The 26,170-nt window shown below is 43.3% G+C and overlaps 1 protein-coding gene across 1 annotated transcript; it reads right to left on the minus strand.

Annotated features, from left to right (window-relative positions):
- Positions 1-1,384: 1,384 nt before the first annotated feature.
- On the minus strand, positions 1,385-19,529 carry LOC125417445 (lysozyme-like protein 1). Its single transcript, XM_048461022.1, has 5 exons — positions 19,418-19,529; positions 17,845-18,008; positions 17,216-17,374; positions 3,504-3,582; positions 1,385-1,588 (listed from the first exon to the last, which is right to left on the minus strand). Exons 1-5 carry the CDS (start codon positions 19,480-19,482, stop codon positions 1,519-1,521), a joined length of 537 nt encoding a protein of 178 aa, XP_048316979.1. The 5' UTR covers positions 19,483-19,529; the 3' UTR covers positions 1,385-1,518.
- Positions 19,530-26,170: the final 6,641 nt, after the last annotated feature.

The following is a 26,170-nucleotide window of genomic DNA, read 5'->3' on the forward strand; positions in this document are numbered from 1 at the left end:
AGAGCAACAGTCAAAGCTGGGCGGTCAACAAGGGACCATTGAAGGGTTTTGTAGGTGTTGGGATAACATTCATCAGTCTGTGAGGACTTTGCTCTGATGGAGGCTTATTGCTTTAACCATTTCTTCAACAAACTTCAATTTTGTGCAGTCTAGATCATACTGTACTCAAAAAGAAACTAGTATGTTCACCTCAATTTTAGAACAAATCAGGTTGAATCAAAGCTTCAACCAACTGTGTCCCAGTGGAATAGAAAGATGTGTACAGGAAACAGGACATGAGTCCCCTGGGTAGAGCCATGTTGCTTGCATCTCCTGCAGAGCCATCCTGGAATCAACATCCTGGACCTCACCCCAGATTGATGTCCTTAAGACACTGCAGCATTGTATCGACTCCTTTCATGTGGCCACCAGGTTCCAGGCCAAGCTAATCCGATCTGCATGGCTTGAGATGAAAACAATTTTGTCATTGTATAGAATGAAGCTATGACTTGCTGAAATGACAAGATTATGTAGGAATGAGAGGCTAGGGGAAGGGAAGTCCGTGAATTAAAGTTTAGGGTGAGAAGAGCTGAGAAGAGTCAGGGATTCTGTAACAAGCATTCGCTATGCTGGAAGAACCTGGAAGTCAGCATGCGCTTTGGAATGCTAATAGAAACCACAGATAACCATTTGCCTGGAGTTTCTTCTCAACCTAACAGTTATGTGGATGATCTAATGTTGCTTTGGAATTTGGTAGATTTAATTCAAGGGGATATTGTAGTAACTAGGGTCAGTCTCTAGACCAGTGGTTCTCAATCTTCCTGATGTTATGACCCTTTAACACAGTTCCTCAAGTTGTGCTGACCCCCGACCATAAAATTATTTTGTTGCTACTTCATAAATGATTTTGTTACTGTTGTGAATTGTAATGTAAATATCTGATGTGCAGGATATCTGATATGTGACACCCAAAGGGGTCGCAACCCTCAAGTTAAGAATCACTGCTCTAGATATTGGCGCTAAGAACTATGATTTCATCTTTTTATTCCACTAAAGGTACCATCAGGATTTCACCAGGAGGCAGAAGTGTCCTATCTGGCAGTGTTGATCTGAGGAAGTACTGAGTGGTCCCTGACTAAAAGGAATGGATGGCCACATGCTCTAGGGGATATAGAAGTTGGCCAACTGGCTGGCAGCTTCTTAAAGCTTCCTTACCAAGTGCATCTTTTGACCTTCAAAAGCTTCATGCTTGAATGAGCAGACACATCAGGGATACACACTTAGGAAACTTAACAGCAAAGAGTAAAAGCTCCTTTCCTCCAAGCCTTAAACATTCCGGAGATGCTTCTCCAAGTCTTCACACCATCAGGGCATTTATGACATCACTGAACTCTACTCAGGGAAGTGAGATATAAATGGATATATTTATTCCCTTTAAATACCACTTGGATTCCCTCTTGGGATACTGGGAGGGAAACGGATCCATACTCATTGTAAATCTGGGAAATAGCAGCCACGCATCCTTGCACCTGCTCCAGATCAGGAAACCTCGCATCCTTTCTTCCACTCAGACATGTCCTTGCCCTCGCAGTGTTTCTTCCAGCCCTGCCTGAGGAGGAGACTGAGATGGTGACAGTAGAAGGAAGCATGCCTCCCCCCATGACCTTGAGTGTAACCTCCAGAGGAGTACTCAGTGTTTAACCTGCTTCAGACATCTCAAGCTTCCATTCCTCTGTCTTATTAAAGCCTTTCTGTGTCCCTCTTCCCTCAGCCCATTTCCTCCTAGTCACTATCTGCCTTCCCAACAAACAAACTGCGCTTTTAAAGGATGGATCATTGACAGCCACAGCTCCGAGCTACCGAAAGGGTAGCCTGATCAGGAAGCTTAGAAACACAGCCACACAATCCTACCAGAAACAATCTACAGATTCAACGCAATGCGCATTAAAATCCCAGCAAAATTCCTCACAGACCTCGAAAGAACAATACTCAACTTCACATGGAAAAACAAAAAGAGAACCAAAACAATCCTGTACAATAAAAGAACTTCTGGAGGCAACACAATCCCTGACTTCAAACTCTACTACAGAGCTACAGTACTAAAAACAGCCTGGTATTGGCATAAAATAGCAGCCTACAGAATGGGAAAAGATCTTTACCAACTCCATATTGGACAAAGGGCTAATCTCCAAAACATACAAAGAATTAAAAAAAATTGGTCATCAAAAGCACAAATAATCCAATTAAAAAATGAGGTACAGACATAAACAGAGAACTCTCAACAAATGAATCTAAATGGCTGAAGGACACTTAAGGAAATGCTCAGCATCCTTAGCCATCAGAGAAATGCAAAAAATAACTCTGAGATTCCATCTTACACCTGTCAGAATGGACAAGATCAAAAATACTGACAACAACTTATGCTGGAGAGGTTGTGGGGGTAAAGCGAATACTCCTGCATTGCTGGTGGGAATGCAAACTTGTATAATCACTTTGGCTATCAGTATGGCGATTTCTCTGAAAATTAAGGAACAACCTACCTCAAGGCCAGCAATACCACTTTTGGGAGTATACCCAAAGGATGCTCAATTGTACCACAAGGACATGTACTCACTATGTTCATAGCAGCATTGTTTGTCATGGCCAGAACCTGAAACAACCTAAATGCCCCTCGACTGGAGAATGCATAGGGAAAATGTGGTACATTTACACAATGGAATCCTACACAGCAGAAAAAAAATAATGACATCTTGGAATTTGTAGGCAAATGGATAGATCTAGAAAACATTATATTGAGTGAAGTAACCCAGACCCAAAAAGACAAATATCATATGCTCTCACTCATAAGTGACTTTTAGACATAAAGCAAAGAAAACCAACCTACAGTTCACAATCTCAGGGAACCTAGACAACAACCTAGACCCTAAGAGAGAGAGACATACATGGATCTGATCTACATGGGAAGTAGAAAAAGACAAGATCTCCTGAGTAAATTGGGAGCATGAGGACCATGGGAGAGGGTTGAAGTGGGGGGGGGGGAGGCAAGGAGGGGAGCAGAGAAAAATGTAGAGCTCAATAAAAAAAATAAAAAATAAAATAATCACCCAATTAGAAAAAAAGAAGAAGAAATACAGCCACAGAGATGAAAGGAGTGCGCTCAGAAGTGGATCCTGCTAGTTGTCATTTACAGACTCGACCATTTCATCCTCGCTACTGTTTATTGCCTTTTTCCACCAGTTATTTTATCGCAGTCTCTAAATCTCACACAAATTTAGCACAAAGTCAGGCTCCCTGTGCCCCGACTGTGTTGGTAAATGGACCCTTTTCTTTCACATGACAAGACTCTTCCCATGCTTGTGTGCTGTTTTGGACTCTCGCTCTCATGGGGGTGAACGTAAACCACTCATGTTCCCTTGCTTGGACTACTCTGCAGACACCAGTTTTGCATGTCCGCCCCAGCCACTAAAAACAGATACACTACAGGCCCACCCAGGTCATCCCGCGTCTCCCAGGGAGGCACTCACCAATAGTTCATCCCCTGTGTCTCCTTAACAATTTTCTTAGCACAGAGAATGGCATCTGTGAGGTCATCAGTAATTAAGGCTGCAAAGAAAGGAGTGCGGGTTAGCTGAGGCCTTTGCTGTCTGAGGGGTCCCTATGCCACAGCTTCTGTGTTCTTCTGGAGGGGCTCAGAGAGACGCGACTTTCCCTACAGAGAAACATGACTTTCTTTACCAATAATGGTCTTTGTCTTCAAGACTATCCTCACCTTGGGCTACCTGAGAGTGATACAGTGCCGAAAACTTGGGGAGCTTCTTCTAGAGGACAGCGGGAAGCATTAAAAAAAGTTTAGAAATTATATTTGGGGTGTGTGTGTGTGTGTGAGAGAGAGAGAGAGAGAGAAAGAGAGAGAGAGACAGAGAGAGAGACAGAGACAGACAGAGAGAGAGAGAGAGAGAGAGAGAGAGAGGTCTGTACTGGTGCCTGCAGAGGCCAGAATGGGGTGTTGGACCCTCTGGAGATGGAGTTTTAGGTACTTGTGAGTTGCCTGATTTGGATACCGGGACCTCAGGGTCCTCTGGAAGAGCATCAAGAGCTTTTAACTGTGAAGCCATTTTTATTTTTTGTCCTGGAGAATACATGTAAGGCAGGGCAGTGCAATGCTGTCTGTATGCAGATCCCTTTGACATCTATGCCATGTCTATCAGTAAAGACTAAACCGTCATCTATTTTAATTTTCCAGTTTTTACATTAAAAGAATTATCCAAGGTGTTTCTCATGTGAAGAAAATGTAGAGTTTGAAGCCAACTGCCCCGTTCTTTATTACATTGTCAAAAAAAATATCGTTCAATTGAAGTGTAATCTTTGATTGTTAATGGTTTTTCTCTCTTTCCTGGAAGTAGTCTCCAATTTTTTTGGCATAAACATTATAGAAATTGTCAAACAGATATGAGAAATCTAGCATTGCTTCTGGCTTCTCTAGGTGCAGATCTGAGGACAGACTGGTAGTTCCTAGAGTCTAGAAGTTGGAGAGGAGACAAGATATTGGTCACTGTACAAACTTGCAGAAGTAAGATGAAACAGTGCTGGAGATCCAGGGCACAGCATAATTGTGGTATTTTGTTTGTGCTGTAACAAATAAAGCTTGTCTGAAGCTCAGAGTGAGGAGCTAGCCACACTAGTTAGCCATGGAGGCCAGGCAGTGGTGGCACACGCCTTTAATCCCAGCACTCATGAGAGACAGAAGCAAACGGATCTCTGTGAGTTCAAGGCCACCCTGGGCTACACTGGATTGATCCAGTCGCAAAGAGAAATAGAGCCAACTGGGTGTGACTCATCACTCGGGAAGTGGAGATGGGAAGGGATATGGCTGGGATGAGCCAGGAATATAAGGTGGGAGAAGGCAGGAGCTCAGCATTCAGTCTAGGGCTTGTAGAGAGAGGATACCCCATTTAGTTTGAGGATTTTGTAGACGTAAGTGATGTAGGAGGGTCTTCTGTCTATTTGTTACTTTCATTGGCCAAATAAAGAAACTGCCTTGACTTTTGATAGGGCAGCAGCTTAGATAAGCGGAGTAAACAGAACAGAATGCTGGGAGAAAGAAGCCGAGTCAGTCAGACGCCATGGCTCTCCTCTCCAAGATAGACGTGGGTTAGAATCTTTCCCAGTAAGCCACCACCTCGTGGTGCTACACAGATTATTAGATACGGGTTAATCAAGATGTGAGAGTTAGCCAATAAGAGGCTAGAACTAATAGGCCAGGCAGTGTTTAAAAGAATACAGTTTCCATGTAATTATTTCGGGTAAAGCTAGCCGGGAGCCAAATGCTGTTCCTTCTACATGTAAGAAACAGTGAATGGCTGCTCTGCTTCTCTGACCTTTCAGCTTTCACCCCCAATATCTGTCTCCAGGTTTTTATTATTAAGGATAATTAGAATTTGAGCAACACATAGTGATTATGTAGTAAATACTGTATCATACACACCATATACCACAGATCACATGTACACACACCACCTCTCCAAACCCATACATACATACACACACACATCCAACAATACACCACACACACATACATGCCATATATACCCTATACACATACATATAACACAGATGCCATACAAATACCATATCACATAAACCACCTATACAGTACACACACCACACACACAATACATACTCTCTCCACACCACATACCATCCCTTTGTCACACCCCCACCACATACATACCCCACACACCATACACATACACAGCATACCCACACACATATACACATCACACACAGATATCATAAATTTACCACACCCCTTTGTATACATATCACACACATAAAACACCTACAAATACCTAGTAACTATGGCTGTTTCACTATCTGAGTGTAGATATCACTTCATAATATATATGGATCTGAAACCATCACATTGGATACATACTTTAAATAGCGTTTTGTGAATTATACTTAAATAAAGTTGGAAAAGATAATACACAGTACTCTTAGTTAACATTAAATCCACCTAAAGCCTTGGCCTCTCAGCTGTCTTAGCTAGTCCTCAGGTGCGTTGCCACCTGGTGGCTTTCCCATTATGTAGTACAGAGGTCCCACACTCTATTGGACAGCTCTAGAAAAAGAGACAATAAAGAACTCACTGGTGTCTTACGAGAATTAGCTCTAAGATGTGAGTATCAGCGCTTTGACATCCAGGTGAAATTGAGGTGCTTATCCTCTAACATTTACAGCAGAAATACATTTACTGTCAGAAGGAGATGGCCAGAAAGAGGAAGCATCGACTTGAAATGTCACGTTTCAATAAAACATCATAATAGGGAATTGTTTGTAAATTTGCTAGCAGTGAACTCTTCCTCCACTCTGCTGACTTACTTCTAGTTGTATTACTTTTCTCAGAGGATCAAGGTAGTGGCATTTCCCTTAGGCAAATTTTTTTTTAAATGTGGTTTATTTTGATTCTGATTTAAAACAAACTACCATTTAACTAGGGAAAAAACAGGAACCACAACAAACAGAAAGCCGGAGACAGGATTGCACTGAGGCAGGAGCTGCTCGAGCAGTGTGTGCAAACCCTAAACAGAAGCTAAAGGATAGAAATTTAGCTTAGAATCTCCAGGAGCAGCATAGCTCCAGCCGCTTGGAAGTCGTGTCTCTCAGGACACGCATCTACAGCAGCTGTCTGTTACCGTGGGTTAACACAGCAAGTGTCTTTAGGAAAATCCCCATTCACCCTCAGAACAGTCATTTCAGTGAACACCATCATTGTCCCTGGAAACTGAGGCCCGTTCCCAGTGAATGAGCCCGTGTCTGGAAGTGGCTGGGGATAGATTTTACAAGTGGCATTGGTGCTGTCTCAAGACGTGGGAAGGGAACATTACACACCGTGAAGTGGAACCTGCCATGTTCCATTATTCTAGAACAGAAGTAAATCCCATGTATATGGGAAAACAGTTTGAACCGTGCCTACGACTTGCTTGCTCGCCACAGCAGGACCAGAAGATGGGGGTTAAGGAAGGGAGCACTGTGGGAGAAGTCGCTAGTTAGCCCCCTTAGTGTGTTCCGAAAGTGCTACTTAGCGCTGAGTGGTGGCAGCGCATGACTGTAATTCTAGCTCTCCGGAGGTTATGAGTTTAAAACCAGCCTCAGCTATGCAGTAAGTTGGAGCCCAGCCTGGATGAGAGGAGACCAATAGAATAATAAAGAAAAAGTCTCCTGAAAATGTCTGGATTAGCTTAGTGTTAAGGAAGGAAGCCTGGGTCGAGAAACAAGAAAAAGATGTGGAGTTGAGACATTGAAACGGTGAAATCACCACAGAGGGGCAGCAGAGGGGCAGAAACTGGGGAGGCAGAAGACTTTTTGGAAGGATTCATGCCTATAATTGTTTCTGCCTAATTTATCTTAAATAGACAGAGTTGTCTAGTCAAACAAGAGTAGGAACAGTTCCTCGGGAGCAGTATATAATGGGATAGTTCACTTTACAACAGGAAACAGCAGGAACTGGTACTCAAAGCAGTTTCTCATTTCCAGTTAGCACGTGCCAAAGTCCCCATGCCTCCCACTTCCTCCCTACCTCCTCCTTCCTCCTTCTGCTTCCCCCTTCATCCTCCTGCCTCCTCTTCCTCCGCCTTCTTCCCTCTACTTCCCCCTGCCTCCTCCTTACTTCCTCTGCCTCCTCCTGCCTCCCCCTGCTTCTCCCTGAATAATTACAACCTCCATGGTTTTGGTTTATATATCTTTTTTTTTTCTCTGAAGTACCAAAGGCCAACTCAGATGTCCAGCTGTTGAAGAATAAGATTAACATACATGGACTACACTAAGAGTGACACCAGTAATCGCCTTTCCTGTAATCATCTCTCGTTAGCAAAACCCATGTTTTAGAAGAAAATAGAGATTGCCATTATATCAGGAAATTCATAAATGGTGTGTATGTTTATGTATGTATGCATATACATGTGTGTCTAATTTATATATGTGAGTATTTATTTATTCCATCTTCTGGTGCCCTAGCAAAATATCTGGGTCTAAAAATTTATAAATAAGACAATTTAATTTGGTCCATGATGTTGAGATCTACTGGTGAAGGCACATGACGGAGGACATTATTGGAAGAGAGCATGGGTGCTCACTCCAGCCTCCCTCCCCATTCTATAAAGTCAGTAATGTCAAGACAGGCTCCCCATCCTTCTATCCTCATCTAACCTGAACAGCCTTTTCAACACCCCACTTCAAAATACCAGTCACATGAATTTGGCAATGTTTCTAACATATAAACTTTGGGGGAACACATTTAAACCACAGCAAATATGCCAAAATAAACTCTGAGGAGTTTGAAAAAGGGAAGAATGGGTTTTAGGAAGATAATTTTTAAATGAAAGAGATTGTATAGTTTCTGAAGTGGTATGAAGTCCACATTCTACATAGATATAAGGTCGTGTACCTTGTGAAGATATCCAGTGCTAACTCATTTCTAGGGTTTCATAACAAATGTCCCTACTTTATACCATGTGCGACAAAGGGACATTGTTCTCAATTACAGCCTTGCTGGTCCCAGACTGAGGTTCACCAGTCACTGAAGGCTGGTTAGGGTAGAAAGTCAACATCCTGCTTTCTATTTTAAAGCTGTGTCTAAAAATTCCATCCTGGGGATGGAGCGCAGGATTCTGTGTATGCCAAGCAAGCGCTCCATCACTGGGCCACAGCCTGGCCCTCCATCTCCAGATGATGCGGAACAGACATGACCGTTCTTTAGTGTTAACCATCAATCGCCAACACTTTTGCTCCCTACACAAGGATGAGCTTGCATTTCCCAAGACTTCCTTAACTGGAATTAAATTGGGATAGTATTAACTGAAGGAATTCGGTTCATATCAAGTCAAACATATCTGTGATCATGAGAGGAATTTTTTCTTCCTGCTTTCAACAGCTGGAAAAATAGGACAAAATATGCAATAAGCTTATTTTCAGACATTGGACACCCGACGGTGCTGTGTTGACCCTTCCAGAGAGAAAACGGAGGCATGGAGCCTGTGGTTGTCGTGGTTTTTGCTCGGAGAAGAACAGGTAGGTCAAAACTGAGATAGCTCAGAAGCCCCAGGGCAGGGATTTGTGGAGAATATCTGAACGGCAGGCAGAGCACACTTGAAACAATCAGCATGAGCCAAGGACCTGACTCCCTGGGCCGGGCAAGAACAAATGCTCTGGGACTGGACAACAGCAGGGCTCAGCAGGCTGGGAGACTTACCCTGTTTCTAGACACTTAGGAGGAAGAGACCTACCTGAACTATAGGGCAGTGATTCTCAACCGGTGGGTCACGAGCCCAAGCTGTGTGGGTCCAAACAATCTTGTCGTAGAAGTTGCATACCAGATACTTTGCATGTTGGATATTCATATTACAATTTGTAACAGTAGCAAAATTACAGTTGTTAAATAGCAATGATAACGATTTTATGATGGGGGGGTCACCACAACATGAGGAAGTGTATTGCAGGATTGAGACACTGGGAAGGTTGAGAACCACTGCTGTAGGGCATTCCAAACATGCCAGGAGAATCATGCTTTGATAGAGGATGAACTAGCTACACCCTTAACTAGTCTAGAACTTTGTCATGGTATTTAAGATAAATTCAGGGGCTTGTCAAAACCCAACAAGGACTCCCTCCTTACAGGAACAAGTCAGACACCCACTAAGTCTACTTACATACACTAGCTAGTAGTCCAGAAAAGCTATTATGTAGAAAAAGAGCTGTCAATACATAACGCATAATAAGGATAAAACATTCAGTGCAAATAAACAAATATGCTATTAGATGGAGTATGAAATAATTTTTTATCACTAGGCAAAAAAAAATGATATTGGATTCAAATTTGATAGATTCGACACTTCAGGGGAAAAGATCTGAGGTTTTGAAGACAGAATCGATGGGAAATGCTGAAACTAGAACACCTAAGAGGGGGAGCTCAATGAGGGGGAGAGAACACTGAGCAGAAGGCGTGTCCACGGTGGAATCTAGGAAAAGCAGGCTGAAGAAGGATCGAAATTTTTCCTTTCCATCTAGGATCTCATGTACATATAGATCATATATATATATAAATTATGCAAACATTTCATATTTAAGTCACTTTAATACTGTATTGTGCTATGTAGAAATTTATTCATACATTTATTTTTGCATAAACTCTCTCCAGAGTGAAACCAAAATGGAATCACTTTTAGACAGAGAAAGCTGGACGTGCTTGTTAGGAGATTTCCACCACAAACCAGAAACAGTTGAAGGAAATGATTTAGGCGAAATGAGAATGAGTACTCCTTAGCTGCCTGCCCAAAGGACTCCGTCCCAGGAAGGAGAAGTGGGCGCTGAACGCGGAGCACACGTCACACGCAGCGACAGCTGTCTCTATTATAAAGTGGCCTGCCAGGTAATTATAGAAAGTTAAAACAATAGAATTCCTTGAGGTGCGCAATGTGCAGAAATGAAATACATGGGCTCACAGCCTGAGATAGAATGCCATAAAGCAAGGATTCTATTTAAACCTCAGATAACATACATGTATAAGTATGCTGCCCAGTGGTTGACATCAAGGGGTCTTCTGTCACTTCCTATTTTTTGAGACATAGTTTCTCACTGAAACTGGAGCTCACTAATTGGCTAGAGTAGTGGCCATGCAAGGCCCCAGGATTCTCTCCTTTTTCTCCTTCTCACTGGGATTATGCCAGGGTTTTTTTTTTTTATGTTGGTTATGGGAATCCAAACTTCAGTGTTCATATTTGCATAGCAAGCACTTTGCCGACAAATTCTACCTCCCCAGCCCTTGTTTTTAGATATAGCCCTATTGGAAAACATTCAAGTCTAGTCATTTACATATTTTTATGGCTGTTTTCACACTACATTATGGTTTAGTAACTGCAACAGAAACCATATGGCATGCAAAACCTAAATAAAATGTTTACTGTGTGGCCCTTCAGGAAAGCAATTGTTGACCTAGGTTTGATCACTTAATACAAATATGTAATTGCTGGAACAGACACAAAAGGTAACTGTGCCCTGCCCATAAAAACTCACCTTTGGTAACCAGGCAGAGAGGAGCTAAAGCAAAGAATAGAAGAAAACTGACCGTGTAGATCCTTCCCAGAAGAAGCTCAGTTACAGTCACGCTATTCTACAGTGTTTGTGTAAGAGACGGTACCCTGGCTAAGAGGAGGAAGGACTCTAGGGAGAGCGGGGCTAACCCACTGAGAAGATCACCATCATTAATATGCACATACCTAAAAACAGATCTTCTGAAATCCGTACATTAGAAAGAAATCAAAACTATGCGTGGACAGAGACTCTGCTTTCTTTTCCCAGCTATCCAGACCCGAATAATCACACAGGAAGTATATTAATTACAACAATGTAGCATGATTAATCAAAACCCAGAGACAGACATTGGGGTTCAACTTGAAGGTCAGAAAAGCAAAATAACCAGCCACTAGCTCTTATCTCAGTCCGAAATGAGGCTCCTGTCTCCAGGAATCTTCAGAATGAGACTGAACTGACCTGTCTCCTCCATCTTCTATTCCTCTCTAGTGTTGGGATTAAAGGTGTGCACAACTATGGCCCAGTTTCTATGGCAAACTAGTGTGTCTATTGGGATTAAAGGTGTGTGTCACCACTGCCTAGTCTGTAAGGCTGATCAGTGTGGCATTTTTACTCTCTGAACTTCAGGCAAGCTTTATTTATTAAAATACAAATGAGATATCACTACAACTATGATATCCACTAATTTAAGAATGTCTTTCTCACTTTTCACAGAACTAAGACAAGAGACGATGTAAGAGACACTTTTTGAACATTCAGCTGATAACTACAAAGCACCCAAGCTTTCTTCAAATGGAGACAAACTAAGTGCTGGAGAGCAAAGATCCATTTTTTTTTTCAGTCTGGAAACCATATACATTAGCCTCCCTGGGCCGTGGTAAACACTCCCTAGACCATTCTTTGTTGGGTCCTGGTTGCTGGCTCTAAGCCTTGTTATCCTGATTTGCGTCTTTCTTTTTCTTGCCTTGATTCATCCTCTTGTGAAAAACCTTCTCTGATAGTGCTATGAGAAATTACACGGCAGCTGTGCTAGGACCTTGTTCCACATCTGTCTTCACAGTGCTCTGTGCACAGGCAAGCAAATCCACAGAGAAGCCACCAACGGACTTCCATGTCCCTTGGCTTCCAGAGGCTTAAGTCGGAGTGAACACCAGTGGAGAAGTGGGGGGAGAGGACAGTGAGTCTGGGATTATTTCCCTCTCTATTTTTTTAGGTCACTTGATAGAACTGTGTCTCCCAAAGAGAGGTCGCGTCTCCTCCACAGATTCTTCAGGGAGAAACTGGTCACAGCCCTGTTTCCATTTTGCTTTAGGTTAGGGGATGGCCACGCCCGCTAGATCCAGTACCCCACTTCACCATCCTCTTTGTTTTCCAAAGAAAGATCATTCACTCATTAACAGTTTGGTTAAAGTCTTTCGTGGATTGCTGGAAGGTGTTACGTGTGCTGTTGGAAAAGAAGAGCATTCTAGGGGTCATCCTTCCAGCTACACTACCAACCTGACAAGAGAGGCCATGAGTGTTGTGGAGAAGTCAAACACTTTTTGATGGGATCTAAAACCTGCTTCAGAAATGAAAACCATACCTGGCACTCCTGACATGGCTGGGAGTCTATGGCCCTAGGGTACCCAATTCTATCATTGTGCTAAATGGACATAGTATGAAACTGTTTCCTAATGACTTGTTAGTATGCACAAAGACGAGAACATCACTCGGTTCTCACCAGAGAAGCTTCCTTTTTTGGCAGCAGCAGCAGATGACATTACTATTGCGACTCTCAACTGGCAAACATGAAGAGAGGAGGAAGGACAGTACTCAGCCTCGGCGGGACGTTCATGTCATGCCCTCCTAAAAGTCTTTGGGTCTTTACGGAAGAGGAGTCAGAAAGGTCTGCAGAGTCCAGAGGTGATGGATGACTTAAGGGGACAGTCTTCCAGAACATCAGATCGTACACATGTGAACTGCTTGCAGCAGTTGTGACAACATGCATAAGACTGTGCGAGATCGAGTTAGAAAGAAATCCCAGCGTGGAAAGGGGAAGGTGAGAACAAACTATCAGCAAGGAATCGCTGGCATTCGCTGTCTGCTGGGACAGTCCATTTTCCTCAGTGATGTGAGTCCTGGCAGGTCAACTGCACTTTACACCCCACTTGTAAGACTGCTTGAGCAACACAGACTGGACTCAGTCGAGGAAAGAAAAATAGAGGGGGTGGGGAGAAGAAAGAAAACTCAAAGTTGAGTGTGTGTGTAGGGGAAGGTGGAGAGGGTGGATCTGGGAGGAGTTAGGTTTAGAGGGATAGTTTTTAGTTTTTAGCAACTTGTCTACAAATGTGTTCATGATATACTCAAAATATATCAACAATTTGACTAGTAGAGGAACTTCTATCAGAAGCTATTCTTCTTCAGAGGTTTGGGCACATTGCTCCTCTTTCTTCTACTACCAGTGTTGCAGTTGAGAAATTTTAGGTTGCTCACTCTATGATTAATTTTTGGTATGGAACACATGCACTCATTCTCCTATTGAAAACACGTAGTGGAGTTTGTTTCTCTTTACTGTTCTGGAGTTTGTTTTGGGGGTGCACCTGAGAGGGAGCCTCCCTTGTATAGTAGGTCTCACGTGCTGGGAGTGGCATGGGAACCTCATGAAAAGATTCCACACTCCTCCTCTCCCCTGTCAAGGGTCATATCCTTGTATTTTGCAGCATCGTTCATTTTCTTGTTGGTATTTCTCCTGTTTTCTCTCTCTCTCTTTTTCCCATGTTACAATTAGAGATTTCCTCATGGTGTTTTTCTTCTCTACTCCTGCAAGCGTTCCTTTCTGCCATTGCTTCCTAAGTCACAAGGACTTAGGAAAATACTCATTTTCCCTAGACTGTGCCTTGTCCTAGCTTTAGCAGTGACTCCCAATGAACACAGTGACTATTAAGTAGGGATGAAGTGCATTAGGTTTCTGTTTCTGCCCAAGCGAATGGCCCCCAAGCATTGTGGCATTCACAGCACAAGCTTTCCTTGTAGTTTCCTGAAGGGGCAACATGGGACTAGCTGTGTTAAAAAACCATATGTTGGCTCATGCTTTCCTTTTGGGATGGTCTAGGGGAGAGCCCGCTTCCTTGCTTGCTTGTGTTTTGATAATATTTAGTCCTCTCTGGTTGTAGGACTGAGGTGTCTGTTTGCTTGCTTGAAATAAAATAGGAGACACCCCTAGCTTCTGCAGGCCACCCACATTGCTTCGTTCATGTCTCACTCAACTATTTTCCAACAATGTTGGTTGAGTCTCTAATCTTCATCTCTCTGTTACTGCCTCCCTGCGACCTCAAAAGGACAGATGCTCTGCTTCCAAGGACTCACATGCTTAGATTGGGTCTAATCATTTTGTCTGATATTTCCTCTCTTGCTCAAACTCAGTACTCACAGTCACAATTTTGAAGCTTTTCTTGCCAAGTAAGGTCACACACTCATTGGTTAAAGGGATGAAATGGTTTTCTTGTTGTTATGACAAAAAAATAAAGGGAAAGGAATGAAAGATTTTTGAGGGGAATCAGTCCATCATGGTGGGAAAAGCATGGTGGCAATAGGAACGTGAGACAGATGGTCGTCATGTGTCCCCAGTACAGAAGCAGAGATAAATGCCACTCAGCTCCCGTCTTTTTTCACCCAACTTCCTTGGTTTTTTTCTTTTCTTCTTTCTTTCCTTCCTTCCTTCCTTCCTTCCTTCCTTCCTTCCTTCCTTCCTTTCTTCCTTTCTTCCTTTTTCCTTTCCTTCTTTTTTTCTTTTTGTTTTTCTTGTTTGTCTGTTTTTTGAGACAAACTCACTATAATGCTCTGGCTGTTTTGGAACTCATTATGTACACTAGACTGGCCTCAAACCCACAGAGATCCATCCACCTGTCTCCTAAGTGCTGGGATTAAAGTGTGCGTTGGTGAACCTGGCTCCTTCCCAAGTGCTGGGGTTAAAGTGTGCATCGGTGAGCCTGGCTCCGTTCACTCTTCTTACCCATCCTTGGAAGGGTGCTGCCCACATTTTGGGCATGTCTTCCTTCCTCAGCTAAACTTCTCAGCAAACCCCTCACAGCATGCTCGGTGGTGTGTCTCATTAGTGTTCTAGCTGTTTCCTAAAGCAATTGAAGAAATCATTGAAATTAACCTAAGCGGAGAACAAACATTCTGCAGTGCCATGTTCAGCTCCGGGTGCAGGGAAGGCGCTGGTCTAATTTCCACACTTAGGAAGTCCCCCAGCTCTTAGAAAATGCAATGAGACTGATCTGTACCTCAGCGAGCTGAAAAGTCTTATCAAAGATACAGATGGTTTTAGCACAGAAGATAAAAAATCAAAAAGACATCTTCTGCAGACCATCAATAGCCCTCACCTGGAAGATAGTACGAATTTGTTTTGAATGGATCCAGAAGAAAAAAATTAGAATCAAGGGGAAGAAGCAGACCTTGGGCCTGCCAAAATGTTTTCTTTGAAAGGCTAGTAAATAGCTAGGCGATTTCCCCCAGAAGGCTGTGACCATTCTATATTAATGTTGGGTTTGGACACTCAATAAATCGATGCCCGATTAAGCTCTCTATCTGTGCAAACATACTACTGCTTACCTTTGATGAAACAAAGATTAATTAAAACATAGTTTGTTTTCCGCTCCCAAAGAAGTTGGCCCAGAGTATTTTCTGACTGATTTCAATCCTGTCCTTCATTCTTTGCATTTATATCTTTAATAAGTGAATATTTATTGAGCCCCAACAATGGCCAGATAATGTTCTAGGTACTGGGGACACATCAGTGAATTAACAAGGAAGAAGACAGCAGTCTTCCCGGATCTTTCTCACCTGTTTCATAGCTCTGCTTCCTCGCCTGCAGCCCCTCCCTCTATGAGCATCATCGCTGCTGAGCTCTGCTCAGCAATTGTGTAAAAGGGCAACATGGAACCGGTTGGGTTAAATTCATGCATAGACTCTCATATTTTTCTTCTTGAACGTCTAGGGGAATGTTTTTCCTAGAACAGAGAAGAGTTCAGTGCTCAAAGATCCTTGCTTCTGCTATGCACTTGGCAGGAACGCTTTCCCACGACGGTCATCACAGCCACGCTTAGGTGGTGTCCTCTTTGGCCTCCTTCATGCTCTTCTTGCAAACCAGTCCTCTGCAGTCAGTGCTAAATGAACTGACCACAGCCACCTGCCCACTTGAGGCAGAAATCAAGGCAAACTTCTTAGATTGACTGTCACCCACCCCTCCACTGGCAGTTCCCAGCTTTTCTTCCCATGTTTGCTGTGATTCGTCAGGATTCTTTCCTTCCCTTTAGGAAGAATGTGTCAACCTCCCTCCATGCAGGTCTTTGCTTGGCCATTAGCTTTGCCTAGAGTGACTTTTCTCTGTCTCTAGATTCTCGAGTCCTGTTTGTCTTCCATGTCAGAGTTTTCCATGAAACTTTTTTATTTTTTCTTTTTTCAGTGGAACCAGACATTGACCTTAGGGTCTCCAGCATGTCAGAAAAACTCTAAATGCCACTGAGCTAGGTCCCAGTCCTAAAATTTCTTAAAATATCATTTGCCCCTGGAGCCCACATCTATCCCTCCACCCCCTCCTGGCCAGCCATCGAGTTAGCTGTTATATCAGCACGCACTCGCTTGTTCACTGGGTGAGGCTTGGTAAAGCAAAGCTCATGCGTGCTGTGTTTTCCTGATTTCTTCTTCCAATCCCGGTCACACATGTCTCCCTTGAGTAACAGGGGCAAAGAGAGGAAGCAAATCCTAGTTTAATTTCTACTCTTTAAGAAATGGCAGCTGAGCCCCTTTGTTGTAAACCACACAAAGAAACACAGAGTTCAGTGCACAGAGGCCATCGGTTCTGGTATGCGCCTGGCAAGTAACGTTTCCATCCATTCGGAAAACTGAAATGTTTCGATGCAGGGGGAAACCTAGTCATTTGCTCGATCCTGTTTTCATGGAGGGCTGACTAAAAACTGCTCTAGGACGAATAAGACATTAGCACATATGCCATGGGAGAAGCTACGGAGCCCGCTGCTGGCCCAGGAACAGGCTTACGCGTGAATATGAACTCCGAGTTTTAAAGCAGATGCAGACGTACCTCTTGCGATCTATGTTCTAATCTTTGCCCCTGAAGATGGAGAACTTGAATAAACAGAACCAGTACCTGAGCAGGCAACGTGGCAGTGATTTTTCTGTTGCAGTCTTATATTTCTGCACCACGTGAAGCTGTTTATCTGGAATATGCCATAGTCGGTGCTCCCATCCTCCAGGACTCTCTGGACTGTGGTGTTGTAGTGACTCTCATAGTACGCCATGCAGATCCCTGTGTGAAGAGAGAAGGACCTAAGGGGACCACAGTCCTTTAGCTCAGCCTGCCCTATGGGGTGAATTTCTTTATACATGCTACGCACTGGCCCCCTTCCAGCAGACATGTGGACGGGGTGCACAAGGGAGAAATATCAGCAGGACACGGGAGTGTGTACAGGAGCGGGGGTGCCAAGCAGAAATTTCACAGTAGCGGGCAGCGGAGCCTTCTCTGGGGAAGCTAGTGTCTTCCACACTGGGGTGGGGGTGGCGTCATTGTTCTTTTCCCTCCCTGTGATCTCGAACCCAGGACTCCAGCAATGAGAAACCGAGGACGGTGGGGAAATGGAGAGAGGGGTGAGCGTGTGCGGCTTAGGAGAACGGTGGAGTGGAGCCTGGCCAGGCTGGGGACATGGAGGAGGTCTGCACCTCCAGGCTGATTCTCATAAGCTAAAGTGGAACGAGTCAGGAGGCGGGGAGGATTCTCACAGTTTCCAAGGCTAAATCCTCCGAAGTTGTCCAGGCCAGCCTTCACAAATATTTTTGCCAGTTTACATCGAGTGTAGACTTTGGATTCTGCAACGACGCTGAGGCTGACAATCAGGGCCAAGACGCCGGCAGCCTTCATCCCCAAGTCCCGTAGGAAGCCAAGTCTGCCAAAAGATCGGGAGAGCGGTCAGACAGCCTTGATTCATCCTCGGAGCACCAGTCACCAGAATTTCAGAGCATAGTCATCCTGGTTGTGGGCCACCCCACTTTAGTACTTCTTGGCTGCGGGCACCCCCACCTGATTAAGTCCTGCCTGTATTAAGCCATTCTGAACCTCTACCGGGGTTGGGAGAAAACAACTCAAATATAAAACACAGGGCAGGGGTAAGACTGAAGGCTCTTGCCGCTGTGTCCTTAGAATCAGACTAAGAGAAATGTATCGTTCCTCACTGACATCCAGGTAGAAATCATGGCCTTTCCAGATGTTCACCTTAACTCTCCGTGTAGGCGAGGAGAGAAGAACACACGGAGCGAGGCATTCTCTACATATGCACTCATAATTTTGGCAGCCAGAGATGGGACAGACAAGTGCCCGTGGGGACCTGGGCTTCTGGTCTGCTGAGGGGTCTATCTCCCTGCCATGTTCCTATTTAGATGCTTTTCCAGATGCAGAGGTGCTAAGAGACATACCAGTCTCTCGTTCGACATTACAAAAGAATGTGGTGTCTTTTTTGAGAGGTCTTCCTCATTGCCACCCCCAGTGGAGATCCCAACATGTTTGGCTTCTAGTGATTTAGAGGGGAGGGAGGACAATGGGTCACATGGGTGGGAAATGTTGGGGCGTGAGGAGGCAACAAAGGTACCCGGTAATGAGTTATTTAAATGGGGTGCAAAAGCACCTTTCTTGCTGATGACTGGCTGCCAACAAGATCTTTCCCATCTAAATAATGCCTTCTGCAAGCGGCATCACTCTGCTAGGGTGAGGCTGGCCGGGTATTTCTGATAACTACTCAGGACACTAACTCTAGATTTGCACAGTCTTTGTCTAGTACTGTTTTCTGCAATTGCCTAGAATCTTCCCAAGGTGCTAATTATTCTCATGAAGATAGATTCCCCAGTTGAGAAGTTTGAAAGCAGGGCTCAGTGTGCAAGTATGGACTAGCAGAAAACCACAGTGGGGCTTCCAGTTTCTAAGCAATGGGTACCCGGATGCTGGTGAAGGACAAGGCTCAGAAAATTAGACGTATTTGTCCACGTAAGGTTTTATTAGAACCGGGGTCTGCCTGGATGGTGGTATATTGTGCTTGACTATTTCCACAGGGCAGTTCCAGGCTCCAGAAACCATGTCAGACTGTAGAGGCCACTGGAATACCTACAGTACTCTCTGTCTCTTCATGGGAAAATGTGCTGCCCTGTGACTTTACACTAGGTGCAAGAAGACAAATGATGTATGGGATGCAGAGCCTACATATCAAGTCAGTTTTCAACAATTGCATCAGAATCTGCTCTGAAAAAGATCAAGACAAAAATCACAGCAGGCATACTGTTCAGCCACTCTGACGCCAGGGCTTACCCTTGTGGGGCTGGTAAGATGTCTGCGATTCCACTCTTACTGAGAAGGCAGATTCCCAGTGCCATCTGTAGAGCAGTTTCCTGGGTGATGGGGGGCGGGGGAAGGAACTGGTTCTACTTACTCAGTCAGTGAGCCGTAGATTCCAGGACCTTCCTGAATCCCCTGAAGCCATTTCTGATTCTCACAAGGCACAAGTGATCCTTCTCTAACTCAAGGGCCTTTCTGTAGAGCCTTGGCAAAGGAAGGATTCTTGTCACCTTTGTTTGCAGCTGCCTGGAGGTTCTAGAACTCTGAAGTTCTCAACAGTCTTGTTCGATGTCTACCTGCCTCTCTTTTTATTCTTACTAGTCAATAGCCTGATCCGTGAGACAGCTCAGCCAGGACCTCCCCTGCAACTGAGGTTACCTTTATAAGTGGAAGTCTTCAAACTTCATTCCAACCCCCATCACTAAGTGAGCAAGAACCCAGAATTCCAATTGCAGGTTCCTACATGTCCATGTTCTATCAAGCATTAACATTATACAAGTTAAAAATTTAAAGATAGAGGTAAAATTAACATTAAAGACTTTAACAGCATAAATTTATTTGCTTTAAGCCAACTGCTATTAATAAAATAATTTTAGAAAAACAGGAGAATTCAAGAATTCAAGTAGAACTTAACAGCACCCAGAGGACAGAGATACAATATTAAAGTGCAAAAATTCCCCCAGTAACATGATTAGCATTCTTTCATTATTGTTGAAAATGCTGATGTGACACACAAGGTCTGGCTACAAGCCCATTTGTCCCCAGGCTTCAATGGGACAATACATCAGAACTTTAATTGAGATATTCAGGTCTAGTTAGAAAGCTATTGCTGATGGTGTTTAACTACTCACTTTATTTTCTTAAATTTCTTCTGCCAATAATACAAATGTTTGGCCAAATTTTCATTTAAGTCAGCATGGTACAATATTGTTCAAAGCTAGACTAACTGGGGCTGGAGAGATGGCTCAGAGGTTAAGAGCACTGGCTTCTCTTTCAGAGGTCCTGAGTTCAATTCTGTCTGTAGGACCAATTCCTGGGAAGGGGATTTCTGGCTTTTATGACTTTGTAATATATTGTCAGATTGTCTTCCATATGGACTCACGTTAGAAGGCGGGGCTTCTGACCCATTTCCTGCCTCACACACTGTATCATCAAATATGGCCATGTTGCCAGTATGAGGTAAAGTATGGTTCTCAGTGGAGTTTCAGCTTCTGCTTCCCAAGCTTCAAATAGTTTGAGCATCTTTCGTTATGTGGACTTTGTTTGTGGATGCCGTGAAAAGTGTGGAGACTCATTCTTCAAAGGCCTTTCAGCAGCTTCAGCCCAGATTTTACTATTCAGCACGACCACAGGAACAGCCGAAGAATCTTTTCTATTTTCTTTCTAAAGTACCTGCTTAACATTTTTGCAAGCTACAGAAAAGATGTATAAAAACCACTCATATCTTCATATTCTGTAACAGTCACTTTCTTATTGCTGTTTTAACATACAGTGAACATATACATTTATACCTAATAAAATGGGTGAGAGGTTTATGTGCTGATGACAAACCAAAGAAAATCTAAATGGAGAAAAAAAGACACACCAGGCTCACATGCTTATATTAAGATTTGACTTTTGAGCAAGGTGGTGGTGGTACATGCCTTTAATCCCAGCACTTGGGAGGCAAAGGCAGACAGATCTCTATGAGTTCAAGACCAACCTGGTCTACAGCGTGAGTTCCAGGACAGCTAGGGCTGTTATATAGAAAACTATCTCAAGGAAGAAAGAAAGAAAGAAAGAAAGAAAGAAAGAAAGAAAGAAAGAAAGAAAGAAAGAAATTTGACTTTCATATTTAGTAGTCTCAGGTTAAAATCCCAGAAAGCTTTGGGAATATCAGTCAGGTTATTCTAAAACATATTTTAAAGTGAAAAAGAGTGGGGCAGCTAAAGCATCCTGAAAAGATGGTGAAATAGAGGGCCCACAGTGACCAACTTTAAAATAATACAAAGCTGCCTCAGTCAAGGTGGGGTGACTGATGAGATCAACTTGTGGGTCAATGGGACAGGAAGAGAGCCCATCAGAAGACAGACAGCAAATGGCAGAGATACAGACGTCATTAGATGAGACCTTGTTCTTTTTGACAAATGGCTGGAACAGTGATGAACAAGAGAAGAACAGAAGAAGGCATTGGAGGAGATGTGCCCGATACTCTATATAAGGCATAAGTAGCTGGTCAATGACCTGCTTATGACGAGCAAAGTTGTACAGCTTCTGTATGTCAACACCAAGAACCTCTAAACTTTGTGCCAAATTTTCGTTTTGAATTTTATGCTAAAATTTCATTGTCAGACTCATTTCATGAAACAATTAAAAATAATTATAAACTGGGCTTGACCAAATCAAAACTTTATCTCTTTGAAAATTGCTGTTAAGAAAATGAAAAAAACTAGCCTAGTTTGTGAAAATATTTACGTTTCACATATCAGGTAAAAAGCCCTGTGTCCAGATTATATACAGATCGTGTTATTTAAATTTCAACAATAAGCAAACAGCCCAATTAAATATGAGCAACAGTGAGCAATGGGGCATCTCTATCACACCCCTGCAGGGCTCAGGGACCATCATGAAAGAGGAGGCAGAGAGGCCTGGAGCGAAACTGGCTTCTGAGCATTAGGGTTCCTCTGCCGTCCTGAACTCACAGCCTTCTGTCCAGGGCCTGGGCAAAATCAAGGCATCAGCATTTCATCATGCAGTGGGGAGGAGCTCTTGAGACTCCTCCCCTAACTGAGGTGCCACTGACAGTTGACAGCTGCTGGGGAAGTCAGTTTTCCATAAGGGTTTGGCCCCTGGTAGGTTGACCAGTAGATAACTCCATGCCCTTGAGTAGTACACAGTCAGCACAAATTAGATTTGGTGGATTGTTATTACTCTTAAAAAAAAAAAAGACACAAAATTGGGAGGGGATGGCAAAGCAGGGATGGACCTAGGAGGAGTTAGGGAGGATGAGAGAGAAGTGAATATGATCAAAATATATTTTATATATATGCATGCATGCAAAATTTTCAAAGAATAAATAAAATGTACTTACATTTTCCTTTGAAAGAACTGAGCAAAACCATTTGTAACAGATACATCAAAGAAAGATATGCAGGTAGCAAAGCAGTTGAGCGGATATCTCCCATCATTCATTGCTAAGTAATTTCTAAGACCATAATAACTTACTGCTTCAGTGCAAACTGAAATTGATGACAACAAACTGGCTGCACCCAATAAAGCCAAGAAGAAAAAAAGAATATTTATTCCTTTCTTGGAGAATGCAGTGTGGCTTACACATTTGGGAAGTGGCTGGATAAAGTTTCTTGCATCATTAACACAGGCTTATGGTAGAAACCAAACTGCTCCAAGGAACTTATTCAAGTGAATAAAAAAAATGTGTTCACACAAAAACAAATTAAATGATGCCTGTAACATAGCTTTATCAATAACCATCAGGAACTGGAGGCAGCACAGATGTCCTTCCGCATGGAAATGTAGTCGTAAACTTTTGCACATCTTCCAGTAGTGGACAGTAGTACTGCTCAGTAGATTGATCTTCACAACCACACGGATGGTTCAGATGTCTATTGTTAAGTGAAAGCAATCCAGTCCAAAGACCACATATTAAATGATGTCAGTTACATGGTTTTATGAAAAGACAAAAGCATGGGTCTAGAAGCCAGGTAGTTGTGGTGAGTGATCAGGGAAGGGCTTGATAACAAAGGGCACTTCTCGTCAAGAAGGCACGGCAATATTCTCTGTAGTAGCAGTGTGATGGATACCTGACTTCATGAGTGAGTCAAAGCTCATAGAACCACACAGCCCTAAGAGTGAACTTCTGTGTGTGAGTAAAGAAAACTCAGTCAGAATGTGGGGCTTCCTGAGATGGTCTTCAAGTGTAGCAAGAAGACTTGCTTGCCACAAATGGACCTCCCCAAGGGAGAGGAAGAGAAGGCCACTAATAGAACTAGAAAACAATGTTTCTTCCTGACTACTTAAGCCTAAAGACAAAATATCTGTACAGAAATACTGCACTTTGGTTGTTACCTTGTTTCTTAGATAGAAGAAGGATTATCAAGTCTATAAAACTCTTCTAAGGACTATGGAGAGCTCGGTTAGGGTTATCAAGTCTATAAAAGTCTATCAAGGGCTATCAAATCTCTAAAAACTGCTCTAAGGATTACGGAGGGCTCAGTTAGAAAAGTGCTTCTTACAAAGTACGAGGACCTGAGTTTGGATGATGGCACCCATGTGGAAAGCTGGGCATGTACCTGTAATCCTATCTCTGAGGAGATGGTTTCAGAACAGTCTGGAACTCGTTAGGCAGCTCAATGAGTTCCAGGTTAAGTGAAAGTCTCAAAACATTGGAAAGTAGCTGAGAAGAAGCCTGATGCTGACCTCTGTCCTCCCCTTGCACGCTTAGAAACATTCAGTGACACATATATGCACATGCACACTTGCAAAACTATGTGTATACAGTAGAGATAAACGAGTTTATCAATAGATTGTAGGTAATGCGGGTCAGATTTCACACTGTCAGGGAAACTACAAAGAAACAAAAGACTGAATCCTGTGATGGTGGATGAGGACAGGTGATATTATCATCCACCTGGGTACCATCCATCCTCTATGCATTACCTATTATCTACCTATGCACCATGAATCCTTTATCCATCACTATTATCATCTACCTGTGTACCATGGATCCTTTATCCATCACCTGTCATCTACCTGTGTACCATGGATCCTTTATCCATCACCTATCATCTACCTGTGCACCATGGATCCTTTATCCATCACTATTATCATCTACCTGTATACCATGGATCCTTTATCCATCACCTATCATCTACCTGTGCACCATGGATCCTTTATCCATCACTATTATCATCTACCTGTATACCATGGATCCTTTATCCATCACCTATCATCTACCTGTGCACCATGGATCCTTTATCCATCACCTGTCATCTACCTGTGTACCATCCACCCTCTCTATCCTTTACCTGCCCTCTGTCACCTATCCTCTCTTCTCTGGAGCAAACACAGGTATGTGTGTATACATTAGTCCACATACACTTATTTCTTAACTCTGTTTCTTAGAGAGCCTAGACAGTGGCACTCTAGTGGTGATGCCTGCACACATTGCCCAGAACCAGCATCTAGTCCTATTCTCCAACCCAAGAAGCCACAACTCTTTGGAAAATTGGCTGGTTTTAGACCAAGGGCAGGAAAACTAAGCAAGATGAGCTTGAATCATCTTGTTAGTGTAAGAAAATAAGGAAATACTTAAAAAGAGAAAAACAGAGGGTGTGGAGTGGTTGAACATATCAAAGGGACAGTAAAGCCAAACTAAATGAAATCCTCATGGCCAGAACTGACACAATTGAGCAGCAAAATAAACAGTAATGCCATGACATTATAATAACCAAGAAAGAAATCCATACTGCTGAGTGCATATGAGTGAAGGACACAGAACATATTATAGGGAGAAGGCATACATGCTACTTTATAGGAAATTCTAAATGATCTTCACGGATTATTGTTAAGCTCCAGGAAATAGAGTTTAATTCTCCTCCCTTCCGGTAGGGTCTGGGCTTAATCCCTGTTCCCAACAGACACGGGAAAGCAGCAACGCTAACATCGTGGAAGAAACCCAGCAGTCTGCTCCAGCCCTGTGACCTCACTAGGATAGGGTCACTGTGGTTTTATTTCTCCAGATCTGTAGCCCCAACGTGATCCAAAGTCATTGGTGAGAATGCCAGATAGAGAACAGCGTGGGCCACACCTGGCCAGTACTTCTCGAACTTGTCGAGTCGCGACAAGTGACCAAGGGAAGCACTCACAGACAGGGAGAGGCAGAACGGTAATGAGGTAATGACTAAATGCAGCTAACAGGATCCAGGAAAGCCGGGATCTGAGAACTGGTGCCCTGAGGTTGAGGGCTGCGGTTAGGCCTCTGCGAGCTGGTTCCTCAGCTCTGACAAGCATGCTGTGGTAACCTGAGCTCCTCTGTGAGCTAAGCCTGGGGAAGCCACAGGGGGCCTCTGTGCCCCTGGGCATGTTTCTGTAGATCTAAACTGAACTGAAAACAAGTTAGAGTCCTCTGATTAGTGTGCTGCCATGATTCACCAATCACAGAAAAACTCAGTGAACACAAAATGTTTGACTATTATTAAAATGAATAAACCATCCCCATGTGTGACTACAATCTTTTTGCTATTTGTCAATGAGAAATCCAGCAAACAGATTACCTAAAAGTTTAAAGTTCATTCCTCCTGACAAGTTATTGCAAAGATTCTATTATTTAAAGGCCATGTTTCTATAAAATTAAGCAAGCCCAAGAGATGGGATGTGGTGGGATGCTCCAGACAGCTGAGGATGTACCTTCAGGACTGTGGGCCTCTGGCCCCTGCTTCTCCCTTTGGTTTCTTGGCTGAGATGAGTACTTTCATTCTTCCATGTCTTCCCAGAATACTGTGTTGCTTCACTACAGGCCCAATGCTAAAAGGACAACTGATTAAGAATTGGCACCTCCAAAACTGTGAGTTGAAGCTAACCTTTTCTCTTCATAAGCTGATTGACTCCAAGATTTTATTATGGTGACGGAAGCTTTCTAACTCTTACAGTTAATCTTGGTTATATAGTCTGAGCTTGTAATTTTTATAACACGGTAGTGATAGCCTATCCCTTCTATACTGAGATATA

The sequence above is a fragment of the Myodes glareolus genome, chromosome 14 (genome assembly GCF_982192425.1).
Source record: "Myodes glareolus chromosome 14, mMyoGla1.1, whole genome shotgun sequence".
Classification (NCBI taxonomy): domain Eukaryota; kingdom Metazoa; phylum Chordata; class Mammalia; order Rodentia; family Cricetidae; genus Myodes; species Myodes glareolus.